Source organism: Myxocyprinus asiaticus, chromosome 23, assembly GCF_019703515.2.
Source record: "Myxocyprinus asiaticus isolate MX2 ecotype Aquarium Trade chromosome 23, UBuf_Myxa_2, whole genome shotgun sequence".
Classification (NCBI taxonomy): Eukaryota; Metazoa; Chordata; class Actinopteri; order Cypriniformes; family Catostomidae; genus Myxocyprinus; species Myxocyprinus asiaticus.
Genome location: NC_059366.1, coordinates 13,534,926 through 13,559,104, shown reverse-complemented (window position 1 = coordinate 13,559,104; position 24,179 = coordinate 13,534,926). Strand labels below are relative to the sequence as shown.

General features: G+C 36.4%; 2 protein-coding genes across 4 annotated transcripts in view; one reads left to right on the top strand and one right to left on the bottom strand.

Moving 5' to 3' along the window:
• LOC127413491 (Golgi-specific brefeldin A-resistance guanine nucleotide exchange factor 1-like) overlaps positions 1-3,389 on the top strand; it is a 121,175-nt gene extending 117,786 nt beyond the window's left edge. For both annotated transcript variants that reach the window (XM_051650671.1, XM_051650672.1), the window contains one exon: positions 1,847-3,389. In XM_051650671.1, coding sequence (XP_051506631.1) covers positions 1,847-2,070 — 224 coding nt within the window. In that variant the 3' untranslated portion in view covers positions 2,071-3,389. The remainder of the gene's footprint in view (positions 1-1,846) is intronic.
• A 4,042-nt stretch (positions 3,390-7,431) lies between these two features.
• LOC127413497 (core histone macro-H2A.2) lies at positions 7,432-20,407 on the bottom strand. 2 transcript variants are annotated; one of them, XM_051650683.1, is made up of 10 exons: positions 17,856-17,998; positions 17,241-17,275; positions 16,843-17,024; positions 16,593-16,699; positions 15,993-16,184; positions 15,781-15,888; positions 14,197-14,296; positions 13,636-13,725; positions 13,258-13,432; positions 7,432-8,147 (listed from the first exon to the last, which is right to left on the bottom strand). In XM_051650683.1, the coding sequence occupies exons 3-10, from the start codon at positions 17,012-17,014 to the stop codon at positions 7,982-7,984; spliced, it is 1,110 nt and encodes a 369-aa protein (XP_051506643.1). In that variant the 5' UTR covers positions 17,015-17,024; positions 17,241-17,275; positions 17,856-17,998; the 3' UTR covers positions 7,432-7,981. The 2 variants fall into 2 exon arrangements, with proteins under 2 accessions (XP_051506643.1, XP_051506641.1); XM_051650681.1 differs by lacking the exon at positions 17,856-17,998 and adding an exon at positions 20,256-20,407 and having other exon boundaries at positions 7,433-8,147.
• Positions 20,408-24,179: the final 3,772 nt, after the last annotated feature.

The window sequence follows — 24,179 nt, the reverse complement described above, 5'->3', positions numbered from 1 at the left end:
GAATTTGATTAAATGTTGAAATATTGCAAAGACAGCCAAAATATAAAATGTTTAGTTAAAATTAATGTCAGAAAGGGTGAATGTGAGTGTGAGGGAAAAAGACGTGTGGGGGAAAATATTAAAAAATGTAGCATAGGGAAATAAAATCTGGGTGTTATGGGTTAAAGTAGGGCTAGGTAAAATATTGATTTTCCAATTAATTGCAATTTTCATTAGAATGATCCTGATGAACGATTCTGATGATAATGATTCTTAAAATACCTAGATTCATTTTTTTATTTTTTTACTTTGAAAATTTCTTCAGTTTTGGTTGCGTTGATTGTTACATCTGTCAAATAAATAGCTACTGAACTCCATAGTTTGAGCCCCGTTGTCAATTTTTGTAAAGGTTCCCTGTATCATTTATAGCATTAGATGAGAGATTTTTTCCATTATAATAGAAATATATCCACATGAATCAGAATCTAATTAAATCACATCGAAATCGGTTCCAAACAGGAAATCTGTATTGATACCCAGCCCTAAACCAAACTAAAGTCTTCTGAAGCGAAACAATCACTTTGAATAATGACAGAATTTTTATTTTTGGGTAAACCATTCCTTTAACAATGTTATGCATTCACAGTGCCAACCAGTGAGGTGTAACGGCAAGATTTATGTGAGAGAAGTGTTTCGTTGTTGCCCAAGTCAGGCAAAGGCACAAAGGAAAATTGAATTGCAATATTCAAGTAACAATTTTACTAGTCGAATATTTAAAGATGAATGAATTCTTGATTACTTGTGCATATCCCTAGTCAATAGAGTGTACTACAACAGTGTTTTCCAACTGGTGGGTCGTGACCCAAAAGTGGGTTGCAGGTCTATTCGGACTGGACAGCGGGAAAAAAACAATGTCATGTTCTCCTGATGAAAAATGTTCAACAGCTGCCCAAGTAAATATTCGCCGGTTTGAATTCTAGTGAGAATTTTTCTAGTTTAAAATCACTATGGATGAAGTCAAACCTCTCAAACAGGCAGCCCCAACATTATAAACAGCAGTGAGGTGGAACAGAGCAACACTATTTTTATCTTTTAAATTATACATAATCACCCTTACAAAACTGTTTCACTAGTTTTTAACCCTGTTTTTACAGTAGTAACAGTAGCTGTGAAATTTTGACAAAAATGTTATAGTTTCATATTAAATAATGTATTATGTAGAATCTATAAACATTTTCATAAACACTAGAATTTATTATTATTATTATTATAAAGACTATCTACACTGATCTAACCATGGTAATAAGTAGCCATCCATGGTCTTTCCTGTGCTTAGCCTATTTGTCATCGCACTGCAAATATAAGGGCAAGTTCATAAAGGGCTTTAAAGTCTGGGCCTCCAAAACTTGTGGACAAATAATGAACAAAGTTTTCCTGTGTGATATATGTTTTGTTTGAATGATGTTTGAAATGAGGAAATATACTGGATAATATATATAATGAATATATATAAATATGCTCATCAACTTTTAAAAGTGGAGAGAGAAAACTTTCTGTATCTTTTGTTGACAACAACAGCAACAGCAGCAATAATGTCACATGCATTTATACTTGAAAACCATGAACAAAACCAGTTGAGAACCACTGTACTAGAATACTCAGCCATGTGTAAAACGTAATGACACATGGAATAATGAAAAATGAAGCATACCCTAGCCTTAATACATCACTGTTTCTTTTTAGATTTTTTTCAAAATGTTCTCAGAATTTAGAACAAAAGCATTTCTCTCTGGCATTTTTGTTTATTTCTTCACAATGTTCATTTATTCTAATGACATGTCTTTTTCTGCTTCATCCCTCTTTGCAGGAACAGATCCAGTTCCTCCCTCAACATCTCCAATTCCCAGTCCAGCAAAGATGAGTCCTCCAGAGTCACCGCCCCTTCTCAGCCGGTCTCCATTCATCCTGCAGCCCCTCGCCTCGCCACTGCAAGTGGGCGTGCCCCCGATGTCCCTGCCAATCATTCTGAACCCTGCTCTCATAAAGGCTACCTCACCTGTGCCCCTGCTTCCCCGCCCATCCACCGACTAACCCACCCATGAACACAAGGTGTGAGTGTCATCACAAATTGTGAAGGAGAAATAAAGTGGAAGAGAACCATCTTATTTCATTGTTCTTCTATGTACATGCACTCTCCTCCACTGTAGCTCACATTATTAAATTATGTAACAGCAAGACTTGAATAAGAGAGCATGAGAAAGAGGACATTGAGATGCATGGTTGCCTCTCCTCATTTCAAACATCAAAGCGCAACACTCAGATCGGAATGTCCTTCAGTTATCCATGTTACATAGATAACAATATTTATTCAAACCAGCTCAAACTGAACCTGTACAACAGGATGAAGAAACCTTCATTTATTTGGAACAATTCATATAGTTTCTTTGGCTTTTACACTTATTGTATTGTTTTGCCATAAACTAGTCCAAAGAAAACATGAAAAAGAGGAGTAACCACCATGCCGTTGCCGTGTATGTCTACAAAATGGCCCTCACAGACAAAAACAATACAATTTAGCTTATACCCAACACCAGATCTACTTATTTCAGTGAGATCCTGCAATTAATTATCGCGCTCTTACAACATTCCAGTCTTGTCAGTGATGTTTTCAACAGGTTTTTTTTTTGGTTTTTTTACTAAATGAACCAGCAGAATTCTGAATGCCTGGTGTTATTTTATTTTTTATGTTTTTTTATTTGTATGCATAAGATGTCTCAAAGTGTGATCATTTTGTTTCTCACGTTTATGCTGTATCACTGTGACAATTCTGGACTTTAAAGGCTTTTCAAGAATTTCTCAAATGACCTGAACCTGGGCCATTTCAGACCATTTTTCCACCCTATTTGGCACATTATTATGGTGGCATTAATCTCATTGGCGACCATGACCTGAACAACATATCAACTGCAGTTCTTGAATTTTTTTTTTTTTACAAATAATAAATAAATAAATAAATCCTGGATGTATTAAGGAATGTTCCGGGATCAATACAAGTTAAGCTCAATTGACAACATTTGTAGCATAATGTTGATTACCACAAAAAAAAAAAAAAAAAAAAAAAAAATTGACTTGTCCCTCTGTTTTTGTTCTTTTAAAGCAAAACTCTGGGTTACAATGAGGCACTTACAATAGAAGTGAATGGGGCCAATCTGTAAACATTAAAATACTCACTGTTTCAAAAGTATAGCCACAAGTCATAAATCATATGCATGTTAAGATGATTTTAGTGTGATACAATCTCTGTTCTACATGATTTTAATATGATAAAATAATTGCAGGGTGGCATTATGCCTTAGGGATATTTCACCCCAAAATGAAAATTCTCTCATCATTTACTCACCCTCATGCCATCCCAGATATGTATGACTTACTTTCTTCTGCAGAACAACAAGAAAGATTTCTAGTAGAATATTTCAGCTCTGTAGGTCCATACAATGCAAGTGAATGGTGACCAGAACTCTGAAGGTCCAAAAAGCACATAAAGGCAGCATAAAAGTAATCCATACAGCTCCAGTGGTTAAATCCATCTTCAGAAGTGATCCAGTTGTTTTTTTGTGAGAACAGACCAAAATGTAACTCCTTTTTACTGTACATCTTGACAGCAGACTCCTTGGGGATCATGTTTTCAAGCTTGATTACACTTCCTATTCACCTTATTCACAGTAGTGCCATCTTTTGATTTTAAACGGGAATGAAAATGAGGCTGTGAGGGATAGACTTACCATCTCTTCAATGGCACGAACGGTATAAAGCTGTATAAAGCTCCTAGATCACATCTGATTTTACACACCTTATGTTGTCTGGAGTTGTTTTGTCTACTGAATGTTTTTGGGAACATATTTTTTCAATGTTTTGTCTACTGAACGATCCAAAAACACTTTGAACTGCAGTTCAGCCTATTGAAGACACTGTACGTCTATCCCTTACAGCCTCGTTGTCATTCCTTTTAAAAATCAAAGATGGCACTGCTGTGAATAAGGTCTAGTCTAAAGTCTAATCGAGCTTGAAATCATGATCATGCGTAGAGACTGCAACGGCATGATGTACAGTGAAAAAGGAGTTATATTTTGATCTGTTCTCACCCAAAACAAACTGAATCAGTTCAGAAGATATATATTAAACCACTTAAGTCATATGGATTACCGTTATGCTGACTTTATCTCTTTTTTGGACCTTCAGAGTTCTGGTCACGATTCACTTGCATTGTATGGAACTTCAGAGCTGAGATATTCTTCTAAAAATCTTCATTTGTGTTCTGCTGAAGAAAGAAAGTCATACACATTTGGGATAGCATGAGGGGGAGTAAACGATGAGAGAATTTTCATTTTTGGGTGAACTATCCCTTTAATGGCAACAAAGTTGTAATATTGGATATTACTTAATATACATTTACATAAATAAGGTTAGTAAATGATTTTATCACATACCTTTGAAACTATGTGTATTTGAACATTTATGGACTGGCTCTATTCACTTTCATCATAAGGGCCTAACTATAACCTTTTTTTATATAAACGAGGAATGAGTCTAAATTATTTAATGTGGTAATCAACATTATGCCACAAATGCTTTCGATTGAGCTTAACTGGTATTGAGCCCGGAACATTCCTCTAATCATATCCCTTTTTTATGGTGATCTCGACTCTGGAACTGTAACCACTTCTACTTATGTATGAAGTCATAAATGCTTCATGAACCCGAGAAGTTTATCCCAGAAGAGATCTATAAAATTCACCAATATAATAGTTCTCAGACCCACACTTCAGCATCCATAAGCCAAGAACACCCAAGACCAGCACAAGCTTCCCACAAGTATAATTGTGATGTGGCAGTGGACAGGATGGACTTTTTTTATTTTGTAAGTACAATTGTTGTACTGCATTCTTAGATACATCAGGACCTAATTCTGTAGTCAACAGGTAATTAAATGGAAATAATCTGTATATATATGAATAAAAGTTGTACTTTTATGTTCTTTTTACAGTGTAATAAATATATTGTAAAATATCCTAATCCTGTGCCATTGTGTGTGTCCTTATTGTATCTCAGTTATGACGTACAACCTAATATCTTCTGTATTTCACTGAAGAAAGAAAATAATACAGGTTTTGAAGGACAAAAGGGTGAGTAAATGATTGGATAAACTGTTTTTTTTTTTTTTTGTGCTTTTTTTCCCTAAGTTTCATATGAGGGTGGTTTAACTTTGCTTTAATTTCTCAGGGGTTGATAAAGTCTGATTAAATCTGATTAATATAAAACTTTTCAATATTTATTATGTAAAGACAAAAAACAAACAAAACAAAACAAAAAAAAAAAAAAATCCTGCTCACTACCATAGCTTATAAATACAGTTATTAATATTATTATTATTTTTTTGCAACATTCCGTCACACAAGTCATAAGGCACCTACAATTTTTCAGATGTGTGAGGTTTATTTAATATTTTGTGAAAATGTTTCTAGCAATTTTTCAGATATTACGACTTGTCTGACAGTTGTAGTGTAATTTCCACCACACCAAACAATTTGCCCTATATACTGTATACATATTTTTATATATTTTATTTTATAATTTAGATACAGTACTGTGCAAACGTTTTTGGCACATAAGATGTTTCACAAAAACATTTGTCTTAAGATGATTATTTTTATCTTCAGCTTTAGTGTGTCAGTAGGGAATATATGTTAGACTCCCAAACATTACTTTTGCAAATAGAAAAGATTAGAATAGAAGAACAGGGAGCCCTGCAACAGATGTCATGGCCCCCACAAAGCCCCCCACTGAACATTGTGTCAGTCTGAGATTACATAAAGAGACAGAAGCAATTAAGACATCCTAAATAGATAGAAGAACTGTGGCGAATTCTCCAAGAAACTTGGAACATTCTATCTGCCAACAACCAAGAAAAACTGTGTCCAGGTGTACTTAGGAGAATTGGGGCTGTTTTGAAGGCAAAGGTGGTCACTGAATATTGATTTAGCTTTTTTATGTTTACTGGACTTTGTATGATGTTAACTGATAATTGAAAACTATTTATTGCATTATTTTTGAAGAAATACTATGTAACATTTTTCCTAAAAAAAGTCTTTTTTTTTCCTAAAAAGTGCCTAAAACTTTTGCACAGTACTGTATATTTTTATCTATCTATCAAGTTGGTGTACTTGTATAATAAGCAAAAAAAAAATAAAAAAATAATAAAAAACAAAAATATATAAATATATATATATATATATATACACACACACACACACACACACATACACACACACACACACACACACACTACCGGTCAGAAGTTTTGAAACACTTACTCATTCTTTATTATAATTTTTTTTTTTCACATTTTAGAATAATAGTAAAGTCATCAAAACTATGGAATAACATAAATGGAACTATGGGAATTATGTTGTGACTAAACAAAATCCAAAATAAATCAAAACTGTGTTATATTTTAGCATCTTCAAAGCAGTCACCCTTTGCCTAGAATTTGCAGACATGTACTCTTGACATTTTCTCAACCAACTTCTTGAGGTATCACCCTGGGATGCTTTTTAAACAGTACTGAAGGAGTTCCCATCTATGTTGGGCACTTATTGGCTGCTTTTCTTAATTATTTGGTCCAAGTCATCAATTACAAAAACGTTTTTTTTTTTTTTTTTTTTTTTTAAATTAAATTTTAGTTTTATAATGAAATAAATTAATATGGTGGCAAAATTATATTTTTGTCTACAAAACTAATTTCAAACATTTAATCATTCACCTTCAGATCAAAAGATTTTTCAGATCATGAGAAACATTTCAGGCAAGTGTTTCAAAACTTTTGACCAGTAGTGTGTGTATGTGTGTATATATATATATATATATATATATATATATATTTATCAACAAATAACATTTGAGGAAAGAAAATCAAGGTAATTATCACTTGTGAGCGGAGTATTTTTATTGGGTGTCTTTTCCAATCAAGCTGTAATTTTGCCAAATAACACAAAATGAGTGAAGTTGTTTATGTATATTTAAGAAACATAAAACTTTAGCTATAAAATTAGCCTAGGCAAGACAAAGTATGTGGCCTTTTTCCTTTAAAAGCATTAAAAATGCATTTCCATCATCATTTCCACCACAGAATTATAATAAACACAATACAGAATTTAAGATGTGGTAAAAATGACACAAGAACATTTTTATGGCTTTAATAAAAAAAAGGAAAAAAATCTCGTTATGCACATATACTCTATGTACTATTGGACAAAGAGGACAAATAAAGGAAAAATGTGACGGTATGAAAAGTGTTTTAATGAGACTTGATGTTCTAGAAATCCACAAAGTGGAAGAAACACCCAAATAGACACCAGTTAATTTACTGCAATTAACCCACAAATGTTGTTACTATTCAGTGACAGAAGACAGCTTGACTTGTGGTGAAAAACATTTTTTTATTTCAAAGCAGAACAAGAAACACTTTTTTTTTTTTTTTTTTTTTTATTAAACCAAAACGATCTCATAAACCACATATGATATCTAGCCAAAAAACAACGGTCAAAATTTTGACTTGGAACATGGAATGTTAAAAAAAAAAAAAAGATCAGTCTAAGGATAAAAATGGCAAACAATGAAGATTAACTTGATCTATTCTAAATGAATGTCTTTTTTTTAAAAGGAGAACAGTGAAACATAAGTGTACAGTACATCACTCACAAATATCCTTATTTAAACACCTCCAAATAATCTGTTTTCAAAACATATACCTACAACATCTTTCACCAAGCTGCACTACACTCCACTTACTAGCCAGGATGCATCCTCTGCTAAAGCTTATGTCGGTTCAAATCGTTTAACCTTCTGACAATGTTGAGGCAGATAAAACCAGTCAAACAGAAGCTGTAACAGAGAAACATCAAGGCTGTTACACTTTCAAAGGAATCAAAGCCATGGTTGAATATCACTTGCTGTCCATTTTGGCCATCTCCTGCAGGTATATCCCAATGCTCTCGCTGTCAAACAGCACAAAGTAAATGTTCTTCAGAGAGGAGGTGGTGGCGGACACAAAATGGTTTGAAATGGCCTTCAGTATGAGCTGGGCTGCTGTTTGCTTTGGGAAACCATTTCTGGGGGGAAAATGATTGAGGTGACCTGATTATTGTGATACAACTACTTGCTATAATCACAAAGAACAGCCATACAGTAAATACACTTTATTTTATAATTAACTTTCATTAAAGCATTTTCTACAGTGTTTTTTCATCCAAAGCTTCACAAATACCCCTCACAAATAGCTCAGTGGTAAAGACACTAGCTATCACCCCTGGAGTTCGCTAGTTCAAATCCCAGGGTGTGCTGAGTGAATCCAGCCAGGTCTCCTAAGCAACCAAATTCCCAGAGTGACAAGGGGTAACCTCCTCGTGGTCACTATAATGTGGTTCATTCTCGGTGGGGCGTGTGGTGAGTTGAGCATGGTTGCCGCGGTGGATGGCATGAAGCCTCCACACGCGCTATGTCTCTGTGGCAACGTGCTCAACAAGCCACGTGATAAGATGCGTGGGTTGACGGTCCCAGACATGGAGGCAACTGGGATTTGTCCTCTGCCACCCGGACTGAGGCGAATCACTACGTGACCACGAGGACTTAAAAAGCACATTGGGAATTGGGCATTCCAAATTGGGAGAAAAAGGGGAAAAATCCAGTAAAAAAAAAAAAAGCAGACATCTGCTTTAAAGGGGTGTTTTAAGTCATAAATGTGTTTTCAAGGCATGGGTGTGCTCTGAACCTTAATTATCATAATCTTTATATATACAGTGCTGTGAAAAATTATTTGCCCCCTTCCTGATTTCTTCTATTTTGTGTATTTTTTCATACTAAATTGTTTTAGATCTTCGAACAAGATGTAACATAAAACAAAGGCAATCTGAGTAAACACAAAATACAGTTTTCAAATATATATATATTTTTTATTGAAGCAAAAAAGTTATCCAACACCTATATCACCCATGTTAAAAACTAACTGCCCCCTTAAACTTAATAGCTGGTTGTGCCACCTTTAGCAGAAACAACTGCATCCAAACGCTTCCAATAACTACAGATCAGTCTTTCACAACGCTGTGGTGGAATTTTGGCCCACTCATCTTTGCAGAACTGCTTTAGTTCAGCCACACTGGAGGGTTTTCAAGCATGAACTGTCTGTTTATGGTCCTGCCAAAGCATCTCAATCGGGTTCAGGTCAGGACTTTTATTAGGCCTTTCCAAAACTTTAATTTAGCTTCTTTTGAGACATTCAGAGGTGGACTTACTCCTATGCTTTGGATAATTGTCTTGCTGCATAATCCAGCTGCGCTTGAGCTTCAACTCATGGACTGATGACCGGACGGTCTCCTTATGATTTTCTGGTAGAGAGCAGAATTCACAAACCAGTCTCTCTCATCCCATTCATGGCAAAAACACTTGAAAAGGCAGTTTTCAATCAAATCTATGCCTATCTCTCACATAACAAGCTGCTGGATAACAATTAGTCAGGCTTCAAAAGTGGACACTCCACCAAGACTGCCCTTCTGTCTGTCACTGAGTCGCTGAGACAGGCGAAAGCTGAATCCAGATCATCCGTCCTGATTCTACTGGATCTGCAGCCTTCGACAAAGTCAACCATCAGATATTACTCTCCACCCTCTCTTCGCTGGACATCACAGGAACTGTGCTTGACTGGTTTAATTCCTATCTCTCAGGTAGGTCCTTCAAGGTAGCCTGGAGAGGTGAGGTGTCCAAGTCGCATCAGCTACTTACTGGGGTACCTCAGGGCTCAGTGCTTGGGCCACTTCTCTTCTCTATATACACAACATCACTGGGACCCATCATTCAGGCACATGGTTTCTCTTACCATTGCTATGCTGATGACACGCAACTCTACTTGTCTTTCCAGCCCAACGACACCACAGTGACTGCTCAAATCTCTGCCTGTCTGGCAGACATCTCAGCCTGGATGAAGGAACACCACCTGTAACTTAACCCAGCCAAGACCGAACTCCTTGTCTTTCCAGCAAACCCTGTTTTTGAACACAACATCACCGTGCAGCTGGGTACAACTACAGTAACGCCTTCCAAAACGGTCAGAAATCTAGGGGTAACCATCGATAACCAACTAAATTTCACAGACCACATCTCAAAGACCGCAAGATCATGTAAATTTGCACTACAATATCAGGAAGATAAGACCCTTCCTCTCTGACCATGCACACAACTTCTTGTTCAGTCACTTGTCATAACTAGACTGGACTAACGTAACGCTCTCATTGCAGGCCTCCCTGCATGTGCATTTAAACCCCTGCAAATAATCCAGAATGCATCAGCACATCTGGTCTTTAATCAACCAAAGAGAGCGCATGTTACAGCACTCCTTGTCTCTCTTCACTGGCTGCCGGTTGATGCACGTATCAAGTTCAAGGCTCTGATGCTGGCATACAAAACAGTCACTGGGTCTGCTCCAGCATACCTAAAATAATTTATGCAGAGCTACGCGCCCACTAGAAGCCTGCGGTCGCTAAGGAACGACGCCTTGTTGTATCAACACAAAGAGGCACCAAAACACTTTCCCGGACTTTCGGCTTCATCATACCACGTTGGTGGAATGACCTTCCCAACTCCATCCGTGAAGCTGACTCAATTTCTGTCTTCAAAAAACAGCTAAAAACACATCTTTTCCATGAGCACGTAACCAGTCACTATAAAAAAATCAAAAAAAAAAAAAAAAATCCTTGTTGCACTTTAATCTGTTTTGAATACTATTCTGATGCTAGTGAAACTTTGTAATATGGCACTTTTTGTACCACTGTCTCCTTAAGATGATTCGCTTATGTGTTCCTCTTTTGTAAGTCGCTTTGGATAAAAGCATCTGCCAAATGAATAAATGTAAATGTAAATGTTTCCCTCAATTATCGCATGTCGCCCTGGCCCTGAAGCTGCTTGACCGTAGGTATGATGTTCTTTTTGTGGAATTCTGTGTTTGATTTACGCCAGATGTAACGGGACCCCTGTCTTCCAAACAGTTCCACTTTTGACTCATCAGTTCACAGAACATTCTAACCAAAAGGTTTGAGGATCATCAAGGTGTGTTTTGGCAAAATTCAGACGAGCCTTAATGTTCTTCTGGGTTAACAGCAGTTTTCGCCTTGCCAATCTTCCATGGATGCCACTTTTGACCTGTGTCTTTCTGATAGTAGAGTCATGAACAGTGACCTTTATTGATGCGAGAGAGGCCTGCAGTTCCTTGGATGTTGTCCTTGGCTTTTTTGTGACTTCCTGGACGAGTTGTCGCTGTGCTCTTGGAGGAATTTTGGAAAGGTTCTGGGAAGGTTCACTACTAAGTCAAGTTTTGTCCATTTGGAGATATTGGCTCTCACTGTGGTTCTTTGGAGTCCCAGAGCCTTTGAAATATCATTGTAACCCTTTCCAGACTGATGTACTTCAATCACCCTTTTCCTCATTTCTGGAATTTCTTTCAAACTTGGCATAGTGTGCTGCTGGGTGAGACCTTTTAGCCAACTTCAAGCTGCTGAAAAAGTTCTATTTAGGTGTTGATTTGATTGAAAAGGGCTGACAGTAATCAGGCCTGGGTGTGTTTAGTCCAGCTGAACTCCATTATGAATGCAGTTTCATAGATTTAGGAATTTAGTAACTAAGGGGGCAAATACTTTTTTAAACAGACCCAGTTGGTATTGGATAACTTTTTTGCTTCAATAAATAACATTATCATTTAAAAACTGTATTTTGTGTTTACTCAGACTGCCTTTATTTTATGTTAGATTTTGTTAGAATTTTTTTATATTTTTGATATACACAAAAACTGAAGAAATCAGGATGGGTCAAATACTTTTTCACAGCAGACCATCCATCCATCCATCCATCCATCTGTCTATCACTTTTCTCTTGTGTTATTTCTGCTCTAGCTTACTCTTCTTACTCTTGGATTTTGTACAAGTTGCTTGTTATGTTCCTTATTAATGAGTAGCTTTGAATAAAATTGTCTACATATAAATGTAAACACTTAACCTTAAATATTAAACATATGCAGTGAATTCAGCATGGGCTACTTAACGTAGAGACTCCATTCAAACTTTTGTTTTGTAGATAATTTTAACCTCTAGTGTGCTATCTATTTTTAGTTTGTGTAAATATTTTTTAAAAAATGTAACAATGATGTCATCATCTTAAAGGGATAGTTCACTCAAAAATGAAAATTATCTCTCATTTACTCATTCTCGTCATCCCAGATGTGTATGACTTTCTTTCTTATGCAGAACACAAATGAATATTTAAAGAAAAATATCTCAGCTCTGTTGGTCCATACAATGCAAGTGAATCATGACCAGAACTCAGAAGTTCCAAAAAGCACATAAAGGCAGCATTAAAGTAATCTATATGACTCCAGTGGTTAAATCTATACCTTCATTTAAGCTCTTTATTACTATAAATGTCCACTTCCACTTTCACATTCTTCTTCTTTTGTTTTTGGCGACCTGCATTCTTCATGCATTTCGCCACCTACTGGGCAGGGAGGAGAATTTATAGTGAAAAATGACTTAAATATTGATCTGTCTCACCCATACCTATGGGGTTGCTTCAGAGGATATGGATTAAACCACTGGAGTTGTCTGGATTAGTTTTATGCTGTCTTTATGTGCTTTTTGGAACTTCTGAGTTCTGGTCACCATTCACTTGCATTGTATGGACCTACAGAGCTGAGATATTCTTCTAAAAATCTTCATTTGTGTTCTGCAGAAGAAAGAAAGTCATACACATCTGGGATGATGAGAATGATTAAATGAGAGAGAATTAATTTTTGAGTGAACTATCCCTTAAATATTTGCATAATAAATTGTGACTGTTCTTTTCTTCCTTGCATAAATGTAATCATCTATAGTCACCTTTAAACTGCCAAGGCGAATTATGATTCTTGTATGCAGCCGACAGAAAATAAGATGCGTGCAGCATTTAGCCTAAAACCTAAACTTACCTTACAATTTAAAACTTATTTCTTTTGCTGCCTTGCAAGCACTGCTACTTCCTTCAGGAAATTCAAATCTAGTTAACTATTGATCTGAAAACAACATCAGCCCTGTTTAAACCAATTTCAGTGGCTTGCTTACACACATGCTAGTTTTAAAGAGTGAAGTTTAAGTTAGTGTTGTGCTGTTAAACCCAATCCTGATGCAAATAAAAGCTTTGACTCACCGTCCAGCTGGAAGCGAGGGGAAGGCCACCGATTTGAGCTTCTTCTCCTCGGCAGCAGAGAGACAGTTCTTCACCGTCTTCTCGAGCTGATCCTCGCACTTCTCCGAGCCCCACTGAGGGACGTGACAGTGGATGATGAAACGTGCTGCCATCCCATTGGCCTGGCTCACTGCCACTGCAGGGCACAGGGAACAACACAAACTAGGATCACAACACCAACGACAGAGTGAGAGATGTTACTAAAACATCTAATAGTGGTTTTCTTCCCTTTTTCTTGATTTACTTTTTTCAGTCCTGAAATATTTAACAAGGCCATTTCCTGCCTCACATGTACACTAGTCTGCTTTCTCTCTGCATGTATGTGTGAATGAATTTAACCTGATGCGACCTCCAGGGGGCCCTGGGATTTTCTCAGCTCCTTAACGGTCTCTAGGAAGTCTTTTCCTCCTGCCTTCTCCAGAGCATTACCTGGATCACAGAAAATATACAGTACAGTTGCTGCACAAATCTAGCATTAAAGGAATAGTTCACCCAAAATTTTTTATTATGTCATTATTTACTCAACCTCATGTTATTCCAAACCCATTTGATTTCTGTGGGACACAAAAGCAGCTGTTAGGCAGAATGACAGCCTCAGTCACCATTTGCTTTCATTGTATGGAAAAAGATGCAATAAAAGTGAAGCATTTTGCCAAGCAACTGTTTGAGTTCCATGGAAGAATTTTTTTTATGGGTTTTTTATTTAAAGTTTACTGAAGCAGCATGAGGGTGAATAAATAATGACATAAATGTAATTTTTGGCTGAACTACTTTGATAGTTGCATGCCCACATAGAATTTGAACCTGCAGAAATCTGCAGAAAGTTGTTTCTTTAGGAATATTTATGTTAAAATGTATGTTTGCATGCAATGGCCTAACAAGTAATTTAAGTGTACTGACCAATTCCATCTTTCAGATCAATCTCTGCATTTGTGGGGTTGATAATTCCCTCCACTTTGATTGTTCCGATTTTGCCGATTTCACCCTCTGTAAGCGACAGCTATTAAAGAGCACACATAAAGTTAACTTATTGTAACATTAAGTCTTAAATCACCAGTGTATTACCACTATTACAATCTAAACCAGTAGATATTACAAATTAATGGTTGGACAAACTGAACAAATACCATTCCACAGTACGGCAGGACAATGTATCAAACAATCATGATGTATTAATGATTTAATCCAACATTACGAGTATCACAATGCTTTTAATGTGCTTTTTATTCAGCCATGAAGTCTGTCATTAGACCAGTGTCTCTAATTTAAATGTCAATAGCTTTTTTAAAGAAGGGGCAAGTTAAAATTAATTTTTGTGGTAATCAACATTATGCATCAAATTCTGCCGATTGAGCTTAAAGGGATGGTTCACCCAAAAATGAAACTTCTCTCATCATTTATTCACCCCCATGACATCCCAGATGTGTATGACTTTCCCTCTTCTGCTGAACACAAATTAAGATTTTTAGAAGAATATCTCAGCTTTGTAAGTCCTCACAATGCAAGTGAATGTTGACCAGAACTTTGAAGCTCCAAAAAGCACATAAAGGCAGCATAAAAGTAATCCATATGACTCCAGTGGTTTAATCCATATCTTCAGAAGTGATATGATAGGTGTGGGTGAGAAACAGATCAATATTTAAGTCCTTTTTTTGCTAGAAATACTTCTCCCTGCCCAATAGGGGGCATATGCATGAAGAATGCGAATCACCAAAAACACAAGAAGAAGAATGTGAAAGTGAAAGTTAAAGTGGAGATTGACTGAGCAGGGAGGAGAATTTATAGTAAAAAAGGACTTAAATGCTGAACTGTTTCTCACCCACACCTTTCATATTGATTCAGAAGACATTGATTTAACCACTGGAGTCTCATGGATTACTTTTATGCTGATTTATGTGACTTTTGGAGCTGCAAAATTCTGGCATCCATTTACTTGCATTCTATGGACCTAAAGAGTTGAGAAATTCTTCTAAAAATCTTGAGTTTAGCAGATGAAAGAAAGGCATACACATCTGGGATGGCATGAGGGTGAGTAAATGATGAGAGAATTTTCATTTTTGGGTGAACTATCCCTTTAACATGTATTGAACCCAGAATATTCCTTTAAGAGCTTGTAAGTTTAATTCGATTCTGGGAATCTATTCAAAATGCCTGGTTCACTCAATAGATTCAAAACTCTAATTCAATTATTCGTTTGTGACATCAATCAAAAATGTTCACGCAAATGTCACTGCATGGCATTTTAAATATATTAGAATATTTTAGTAAACACATATATAGGTCAACACTGTCTAGTTATATTGGCACATCTAAATGAAATGATAAAATACCATTCTTTCTTGTGTTAACTTGGCAACAATGACTGTTTCTTGAAATAATAATAAAAAAACAGATATATCCCCATTTAAGCCATTTCAGAGCAAACAATTTTACAATGAGACATCATCAAAAGGGCTGACATCATTAGCATGGCTACTTCCACACCTTTTGTCCAAGGAACAAGCTCTTTGCGGAGAGAATGGTAAATCCCTCTCCTGGTCCATCCTCCACTGTTATGTTGGCATCTGCTTCTTTGTCATTCTCTGTGCTTTTCTGCAAAAGGTAAGAGTTTTTGTCCTCAAAGAAAGACAAACGCAACATATTTATGTTTCTTTTTCATATTTATTAGATCGTTCTCAACTTGCCACTGCACTTACCTTGGGTTTGCGACCTGGTTTTCCTTTGCTCTTTTTGCTGGGTTTCTTAATGCCCTTTAGCCGATTCGCCCTCTTCTCGGGAACGGCCACCTGAGTCTCCACCTTAACTTTGCCTCCTCTCTTCTTGGAGAGCAGCTCAGGATGGATACGAGGCAATACTCCACCATTTGATATGGTCACCCCCCTGAGCAGCTATTCAGAAATACATAATATCTGATTAATGATAACAGAGCTATATGATATGACACTGATATTGGTAATCAGTGGTAACTAATTAATATGGGTAGTGTAATAATAGCTATGCAATGCCAAGTTCATGGGTTCAATTCCCAGAGAACTGGAAGCATTGTTATACTGTTTACCTAGAGAGAACTAGAAGTCACTTTGGATAAAAGCGCCTGCCAAAAGCACAATGCAAATGTAACAACTACAGATCTGGGCTACTATTGCAAAAATAGCAAATTTACTGTTGGTAGTAGTGACCTGTGAACAAATTTATTATGTATTCCCATTGTGCCTTTACACAAAAACCTGGGCCAACTGCACATTGTTAAACGTTAGTGCTCAATATTAACCCTACCAGTCCTTGTAATTCATTACCTGGTTGAGTTCTTCATCGTTGGCCACAGCCAGCTTGATGTGTCGTGGAGTGATTCTCCCCTTCTTATTATCTCTTGCTGCATTTCCAGCCAACTCCAAAATCTCAGCTACAAAAACATCAGTAGTGATGTAAAAGAGTGGCTAAAGTGACAACAAGACTATAGCAATGATGATCAGATCATTCTAACTACTTCATATAAAACATGAAAGCAAAGTTGCAATGGAGACATTGTGCTTTCTGGATTCTTACCTGCCAAGTACTCAATGACAGCTGCCATGTACACAGGGGCACCCATGCCAATGCGATACTTATGGGTTCCTGTGCGCAAGTAACGCATCATTCTCCCAACAGGAAATATGACTCCTGCCCGTGCAGAACGGGACAGCTTGGTTATCTTTTTCTTTCCTCCTCTGGCCGACATCCTGCCTTTGCTGTGGTAGAAAATGATATATATATATATATATATATATATATATATATATATAGAGAGAGAGAGAGAGAGAGAGAGAGAAAGAAAAGTGCAGTGAAAGAGAAAATAAATATATTTTTTACCTCAAATATTATTTTTTAAATAAAGATAACCATCTATTCCTAGATATAATCAAAAGATGTATCTAATCCAGGAGTGAATGACAAAGTGAACCCACCTCCTCTAGACTCACAGTGCCACTGGATGAAGTACCTACAGTGGGATAAACATAAAATGACTCATTTATTACAATCTCTGGATATGACTTAACAGTTTCTGTCATTTTCAAACAAATGATGGTCACATGCTCTATTGTATGTTCATTTTGTCCATGTTAATGACTAAACAAACGCATGAATAACTAATATATACACATAAATGGATTACAGGTTCACAGCTTTTAGGCCACAATGAGGGTGAATCAAACGAAACCTGTCAAGAACATATCCAGGTAATTCAAATAAATAAATTGGGGATCCAAACTCGTGAGAGGTGGAAAAGGTGAGAAAGTCATAGCAGGTGTTCCAGATGAATATTTTAAGTAGATTTTTTTTGTTGTATTTAAAGCTAATTTTTTCAACAACTGTTTACAGACAGATTGTTTCACTTTTAATTGACTTTATCACAATTCCAGTGGGTCAGAAGTTTACATACACTAAGTTAACTGTGCTTTTAAGCAGCTTGGAAAATTCCATAAAATTATGTCAAGCCTTTAGGCAATTAGACAATTAGCTTCTGATAGGCTAATTGGAGTCAATTGGAGGTGTACCTGTGGATGTATTTTAAGGCCTACCTTTAAACTCAGTGCCTCTTTGCTTGACATCATGGGAAAATCAAAAGAAATCAGCCAATACCTCAGAAAAAATAAAACTGTGGACCTCCACAAGTCTGGTTCATTCTTGGGAGCAATTTCCAAATGTCTGAAAGTACCACATTCACTGTACAAACAATAGTAAACAAGTATAAACACCATGGGACCATGCAGCCATCATACAGCTCAGGAAAGAGACGCATTCTGTCTCCTAGAGATGAATGTAGTTTGGTGCAAAAAGTGCAAATCAATCCCAGAAAAACAGCAAAGAACCTAGTGAAGATGCAGGAGGAAACAGGTAGACAAGTATCTATATCCACAGTAAAACAAGTACTATATCAACATAACCTGAAAGGCTGCTCAGCATGAAAGAAGCCACTGCTCCAAAACTGCAATAAAAAAGCCAGACTACAGTTTGCAAGTGCACATGGGGACAAAAATCTTACTTTTTGGAGAAATGTCCTCTGGTCTAATGAAACAAAAATGTAACTTTTTGGCCATAATGACCATCGTTATGTTTGGAGGGAAAAGGGTGAGGCTTGCAAGCCGAACAACACCATCCCAACCATGAAGCATGGGGGTGGCAGCATAATGTTGTGGGGGTGTTTTGCTGCAGGAGGGACTGGTGCATTTCACAAAATATATGGCATCATGAGCAAGGAAAATTATTTGGATTTATTGAAGCAACATCTCAAGACATCAGCCAGGAAGTTAAAGTTTGGTTGCAAATGGGTCTTCCAAATGGACAATGACCCCAAGCATACCTCCAAAGTTGTGGCAAAATGCCTTAAGGACAACAAAGTCAAGGTATTGGAGTGGCCATCACAAAACCCTGACCTCAATCCGATAGAAAATTTGTGGGCAGAACTGAAAAAGTGTGTGCGAGCAAGGAGGCCTACAAACCTGACTCAGTTACAGCAGTTCTGTCTGGAGGAATGGGATAAAATTCCAGCAACTTATTGTGAGAAGCTTGTGGAAGGATACCCAAACCGTTTGACCCAAGTTAAACAATTTAAAGGCAATGCTACCAAATACTAACAAAGTGTATGTAAACTTCTGACCCACTGGGAATGTGATGAAAGAAATAAAAGCTGAAATAAATAATTCTCTCTACTATTATTCTGACATTTCACATTCTTAAAATAAAGTAGTGATCCTAACTGACCAAAGACAGGGAATGTTTTGTATGATTAAATGTCAGGAATTGTGAAAAACAACATTATATAGATAGATAGATAGATAGATAGTGAAAGTCCTTTCCAAAGCACCATTAAAATTATTTGCATTGTAAAATTCTCATTACCATAATGCAGCTGGATATTTTACATTTGATGGCTTTTTGTAATTCCATTATTGTTCACAGTGATGTCATTAGAATCTCATTACTGTAAATGTATGATTTTATATTAAAATCAAATTCATGATGTGTATGGATTATATTACATTTGATACATTTTTACAGTAATCAGAATAAGATTTATTACATTATGATAATAAGATTTTGTTGGGAAATGTGCAAAATTGTTATGAAAATTATATAAAATATAAAATAATTTGAGGGTGAGTGACCTGGAGATGTTCTAAACATGTTTCGCGAGTTTTACACATATCAATTCTTCATAAGCACCGCATGTAGGTTCATGTCCAATGGTTTTTCCAATTACAAGGATAATTAATTCACAATGACTGAAGGCATGAAAGGACACATTATCAACCCAAGACAAATATGACACAGGCTCGCAGTCACTGTAATCTACCGTTGACGGAGCCTCACGGGCTGCAGCGACATTCAAAATTAAAGGCGCAGTCCATGTTTTTAAAGAGAAACAGCGAGCATATAGGAAAATATTAGACCGGCCTTCCAGCCAGTAGCAGCACCAACCAGTGTTGCTTTCGCTCAAGATGCAGAGTGTACTACGTGAGCGCGAGGCCATCACCGACAATAATGCACTACTGATCAAAGTCCTCGCTTTAACTTTACTACTTTTCCTTTCGTAATCAAACTGCACACTGATGCACTTGTTTTCAAAATATTTATTTTTTATTTAAATAAAACCCAAATATTTTCTGTTTAACACCGCTCCTCCCACATTAGATCACCCCCATTTTGTTTTCACTCGGCTGCATTAATATACAGTGTACAACACCAATCGAAAGCGATTAAAGCGACGCGACACAACCAAAACGTTCCCTTTATAATAAATGCATCTAGCCCGCGTGCAAGCGAAAACAGTGTAAGCAGCTGCGTTCATTATAACGGAGGCGTTCGAGTTTTGGCGCGTGTGTCGCGTGCAGTGTAGGAGCTCGAGCTAATCAAGAAGAGGTAAGTATTTGCATGCATCGCACGCGCTTATCAACCCAACATCGCGTGCCAATATTTACCTGTTTGTTCTCTACAAATGCGTCATGTACAAAATATATTTTTCCTCCGACAGGCGCAAAAAACCGGAGGAGTTCCTGGTTTTATTCCTATTCCCTGTCCTTGTGTGCTGAGCCTCTGCTGTGTTTCTAAAAAAAAAAAAAAAAAAAAAAAAAAAAACATTTGGAGACACCTACAGCAGCCAGTACCAGCGTAGTGTCGAAGGAGGCAGACTTTAGCCTAGAGCTGCTGTTAATGGGGGGGGGCTGCTTACAGTGTATGAAGGCAGTCGATTTCAGAGCTGTATATATATATATATATTAACTCTATATATGGATATATGGATCATGTAAAATCGAATATGCCCTAAAATGCTTCAATTCTATAGCCTAGTTTAGAAAAGCGTCAAGTATCTCCTAAATTCTAGTCTATCTTGGTTCTACAGAGGGCAGTAGAAGACAAGAATTCCACCGTGTGCGGTTGATTTTATATTTGAGTTCCGGTAGTAGGCGGTATTGTTTTGTATAACCGGGTATTTCCCTGTAATCAAAGGACGTGCTATAAGGACAGACCAGCTCTAAAATGAACAGTTAATGTAGAACATTGATTAATAACATTAGCAGACAATTTTTAATAGGTAAAACGTTCAAATAATTAGAAATGGCATTCAATTCTCATATATCTCAAATGCATTTGATTTGAATGCTCTACTGATGCTTTCTGCTTTTATTTATTCTTTTTTTTTTTATTTGCTCTGCTGATGATTGTTATGAACGGCTAGGCCTACTACTGATATGATGTTCTTCAACAAGGGGTCCGTGACCCCAAGGGGCTTTGCAGTGCTACTGCAGGGGATCTGCCAATTAGTAAGCAATGCAAGCATCATAACAAAGCAAGTAAATATATTAATATGGTAATATACTGCATGCATGTTATTTAAGGCCAGGCTTAAAATGCAACACTTAATTTTGTAGTCTACAATATGTAATAGGGGATCCCTGTGCCATTGCTTTATACCATAAGAGGTCATTGGCCTGAAAACTTTTGAAGTCCCTTATGTTAAGAAATATACACTACCGGTCAAAAGTTTAGGGTCACTTACTCATTCTTTATTATTATTATTTTTCACATTTTAGAATAATAGTAAAGTCATCAAAACTATGGAATAACATAAATGGAACTATGGGAATTATGTTGTGACTAAACAAAATCCAAAATAAATCAAAACTGTGTTATATTTGAGCATCTTCAAAGTAGTCACCCTTTACCTAGAATTTGCAGACATGTACTCTTGACATTTTCTCAACCAACTTCTTGAGGTATCACCCTGGGATGCTTTTTAAACAGTATTGAAGGAGTTCCCATCTATGTTGGGCACTTATTGGCTGCTTTTCTTCATTATTTGGTCCAAGTCATCAATTACAAAGACATTTTATTTTATTACATTTTAGTTTTATAATGAAATAAATTAATATGGTGGCACAATTATATTTTTGTCTACAAAACTGATTTCAATCATTTAAGCATACACCTTCAGATCAAAAGATTTTTAAGATCATGAGAAACATTTCAGTTAAGTGACCCCAAACTTTTGAAGGGTAGTGTATAATGCATATTAATGACATTGCAATTAAATTTGTAATAAAGTATTGCAAAATTTCAGTAGCTTTATTCATTTGATCCTTAAGTTTAAATTAAATTTGAAATGTGTAATTTTAAGTCATACATGCATGGCAGAATTGAGAATCATCTTTAGTTAATGTTCTGATAAAATATTCAGAGATTAATTGGTGTTTGATTGCTCCCAGGACAACTTGCACTAATAAAGTAAACTATTTTAGTGTATGAGATTGCATGTCCACATCTGATCTGTGTGTTCTCTCAAAGAAGAAAGAGTACAGTAAGGGCGTTGATAGTGATCTTTTTTCCTTGGGACGTTTTACAGAGATAACAGCTGGAGCAATACATATGTATTACCTGTATAACAATTCAAGATGTGTGAACTACTGAAAGATAAATGCATCTCTATCATCTGCTTTATATGCAAATAGGGCACATAACACATTTTTAGCATAAATATTTCCTTGCACACCATTATTTTTAAGTCAGTTATACATTCTAGTTGTTGTGTTGCTTTTTTAAAATTATTTTATTATTTTGCTTTATATAAAAAAATATAATTATAAATAATTATTTTACATTTACAAAAAGACACATGAATATGTGCAGAATTGCTTCAAAAATCATCATCACTGTTGGCACTTGAAGGACACACCATGCCCTGTCAAAAATGTTAGTATGTCTAAAGTCACATGTGTTTCACATAGGGATGTCCCAACATAATTTAAGAACGAGTACGATATACAACATGTCTACAGGGTTGGACAGGTATTTATAAACATATTATCTGGTTCTGTATATTAAGGGCCTACATTAACAGCTACAATACATGGCAAAAAACAGTTCTTTGAATAAAACTCTAAAACTATACAGGATGGTTCAGTCTGCAATACCCATTGTGTGGCAGATTCCTTACATGACCACAAAGTGACATTGAAAATTATTTCCACAGCCCTGCAGACTCTTTTGGGGCAACTTTCAGGGATAAAGCCCACTTTGCCTTTAGAACGGGCCCATGAGTGTGCTGAGAAGTGCCTGCCCTTGGTCAGCAGCCCACAGACTGAATTATCTAAACACCTGGTTCCAGCAATCTAAACAAAGAACTGGTGATGACTGGACCTGGTCTACAGGGCCCCCTGACACCAGCATCTCTATGATATTGAGCACAGATAGAACTATGACATATGCTTACAGAAACTCATTCAAACAATTTGCTTTGTCAAATAGAGCTCAGACTTCTTTCAAGACAATAAAATTATATGGTTCTTGGCAAGATGAAGAGGTAATAACTTTACTTTTCTTTTAATGGTGTTACCCATGACCAGAAATAAACTATGGCTTTTTTAACTAAAGTTTTTTTTTTTTTTTTATCTTACATTTGATGTTTCATAATGTTCTATTCTAGACCTTTATTGTTATGGGTTTAGAAGCAGTCTTTAGTAGTAGAAAAAAAATATGCCCTTATATACTGTAGGTAAAAATGCCCCTGAAAATCAGGGGCCAAATGTTGCCTCATAATAAACAAAAGTTAATATCCGACACTGGAATGGCCTGTCTTTAAATGCAGTATACTTACTTGGGGTGATTTCTGATGACTCAAAACATGCATCATATTAACATGGCCGTCCTTTCACATTCATGTGGATGCAAAATGAATCTTTTATGATTTCCGTCAGTTTGGTGTCTTGATGGTGAATGAATGTTGCCTTGTTTATTTTAGCACTTTTCCAAGTAATACACCACTGATACAGTATATACAGTATGCCTACATTGTAATTATCTGTAGAAGTGTAAGCAAGTTATTCATTTAATTATTTTATTAGGTAAACATGTCAATGGATTCATCCTTTCTGCATTGCTGTTCAGGCACTTCAGGAATTGTGATTTTACAAAACAAACATTTTAGAGTGATTTGTTGTGAAACAGAAAACATTTAACCATGAACAATGAAGTTTCAGTTGCATATATATATATGCAGTGTGCAAGAAGTGTCCATACAAAGAATTCAGAGAAGGCGTAAAACAGTTGTTCTCAACTCACGGGTCGCAACCCCCCAAAATGGGTTGGAAATCTGTTCTGATGGGGTTGTGGGCAGCAGACAAATAATAAAATGCTACTATCCATGTAATCAAGGTTAGGATAGCAAAATAAATAGCCTTATAAAGGGAGGAAAAAACACTCTACATCTTTTGTAGTTGATGTCTGATTGTTCAAAGCCTGTGTGTTCAGTGGAACTGTACAGGATTTTGATGCAAATTCATCTGTCATTAGTTGGAATCTAGCCAAATTAGACAGATGCCAACATGGACAGGTTGCATGGCATGCCC

Excerpts from the sequence above, each read along its gene's own strand:
- LOC127413497 (XM_051650681.1), bottom strand. The coding sequence starts at position 17,014 with ATGTCGGCCAGAGGAGGAAAGAAAAAGATAACCAAGCTGTCCCGTTCT. Across the intron at positions 16,700-16,842 it reads TGTCATTGAGTACTTGGCAG|CTGAGATTTTGGAGTTGGCT; the intron begins GTAAGAATCCAG and ends ATGTTTTTGTAG. Across the intron at positions 13,433-13,635 it reads CCCCCTGGAGGTCGCATCAG|TGGCAGTGAGCCAGGCCAAT; the intron begins GTTAAATTCATT and ends TGTGCCCTGCAG.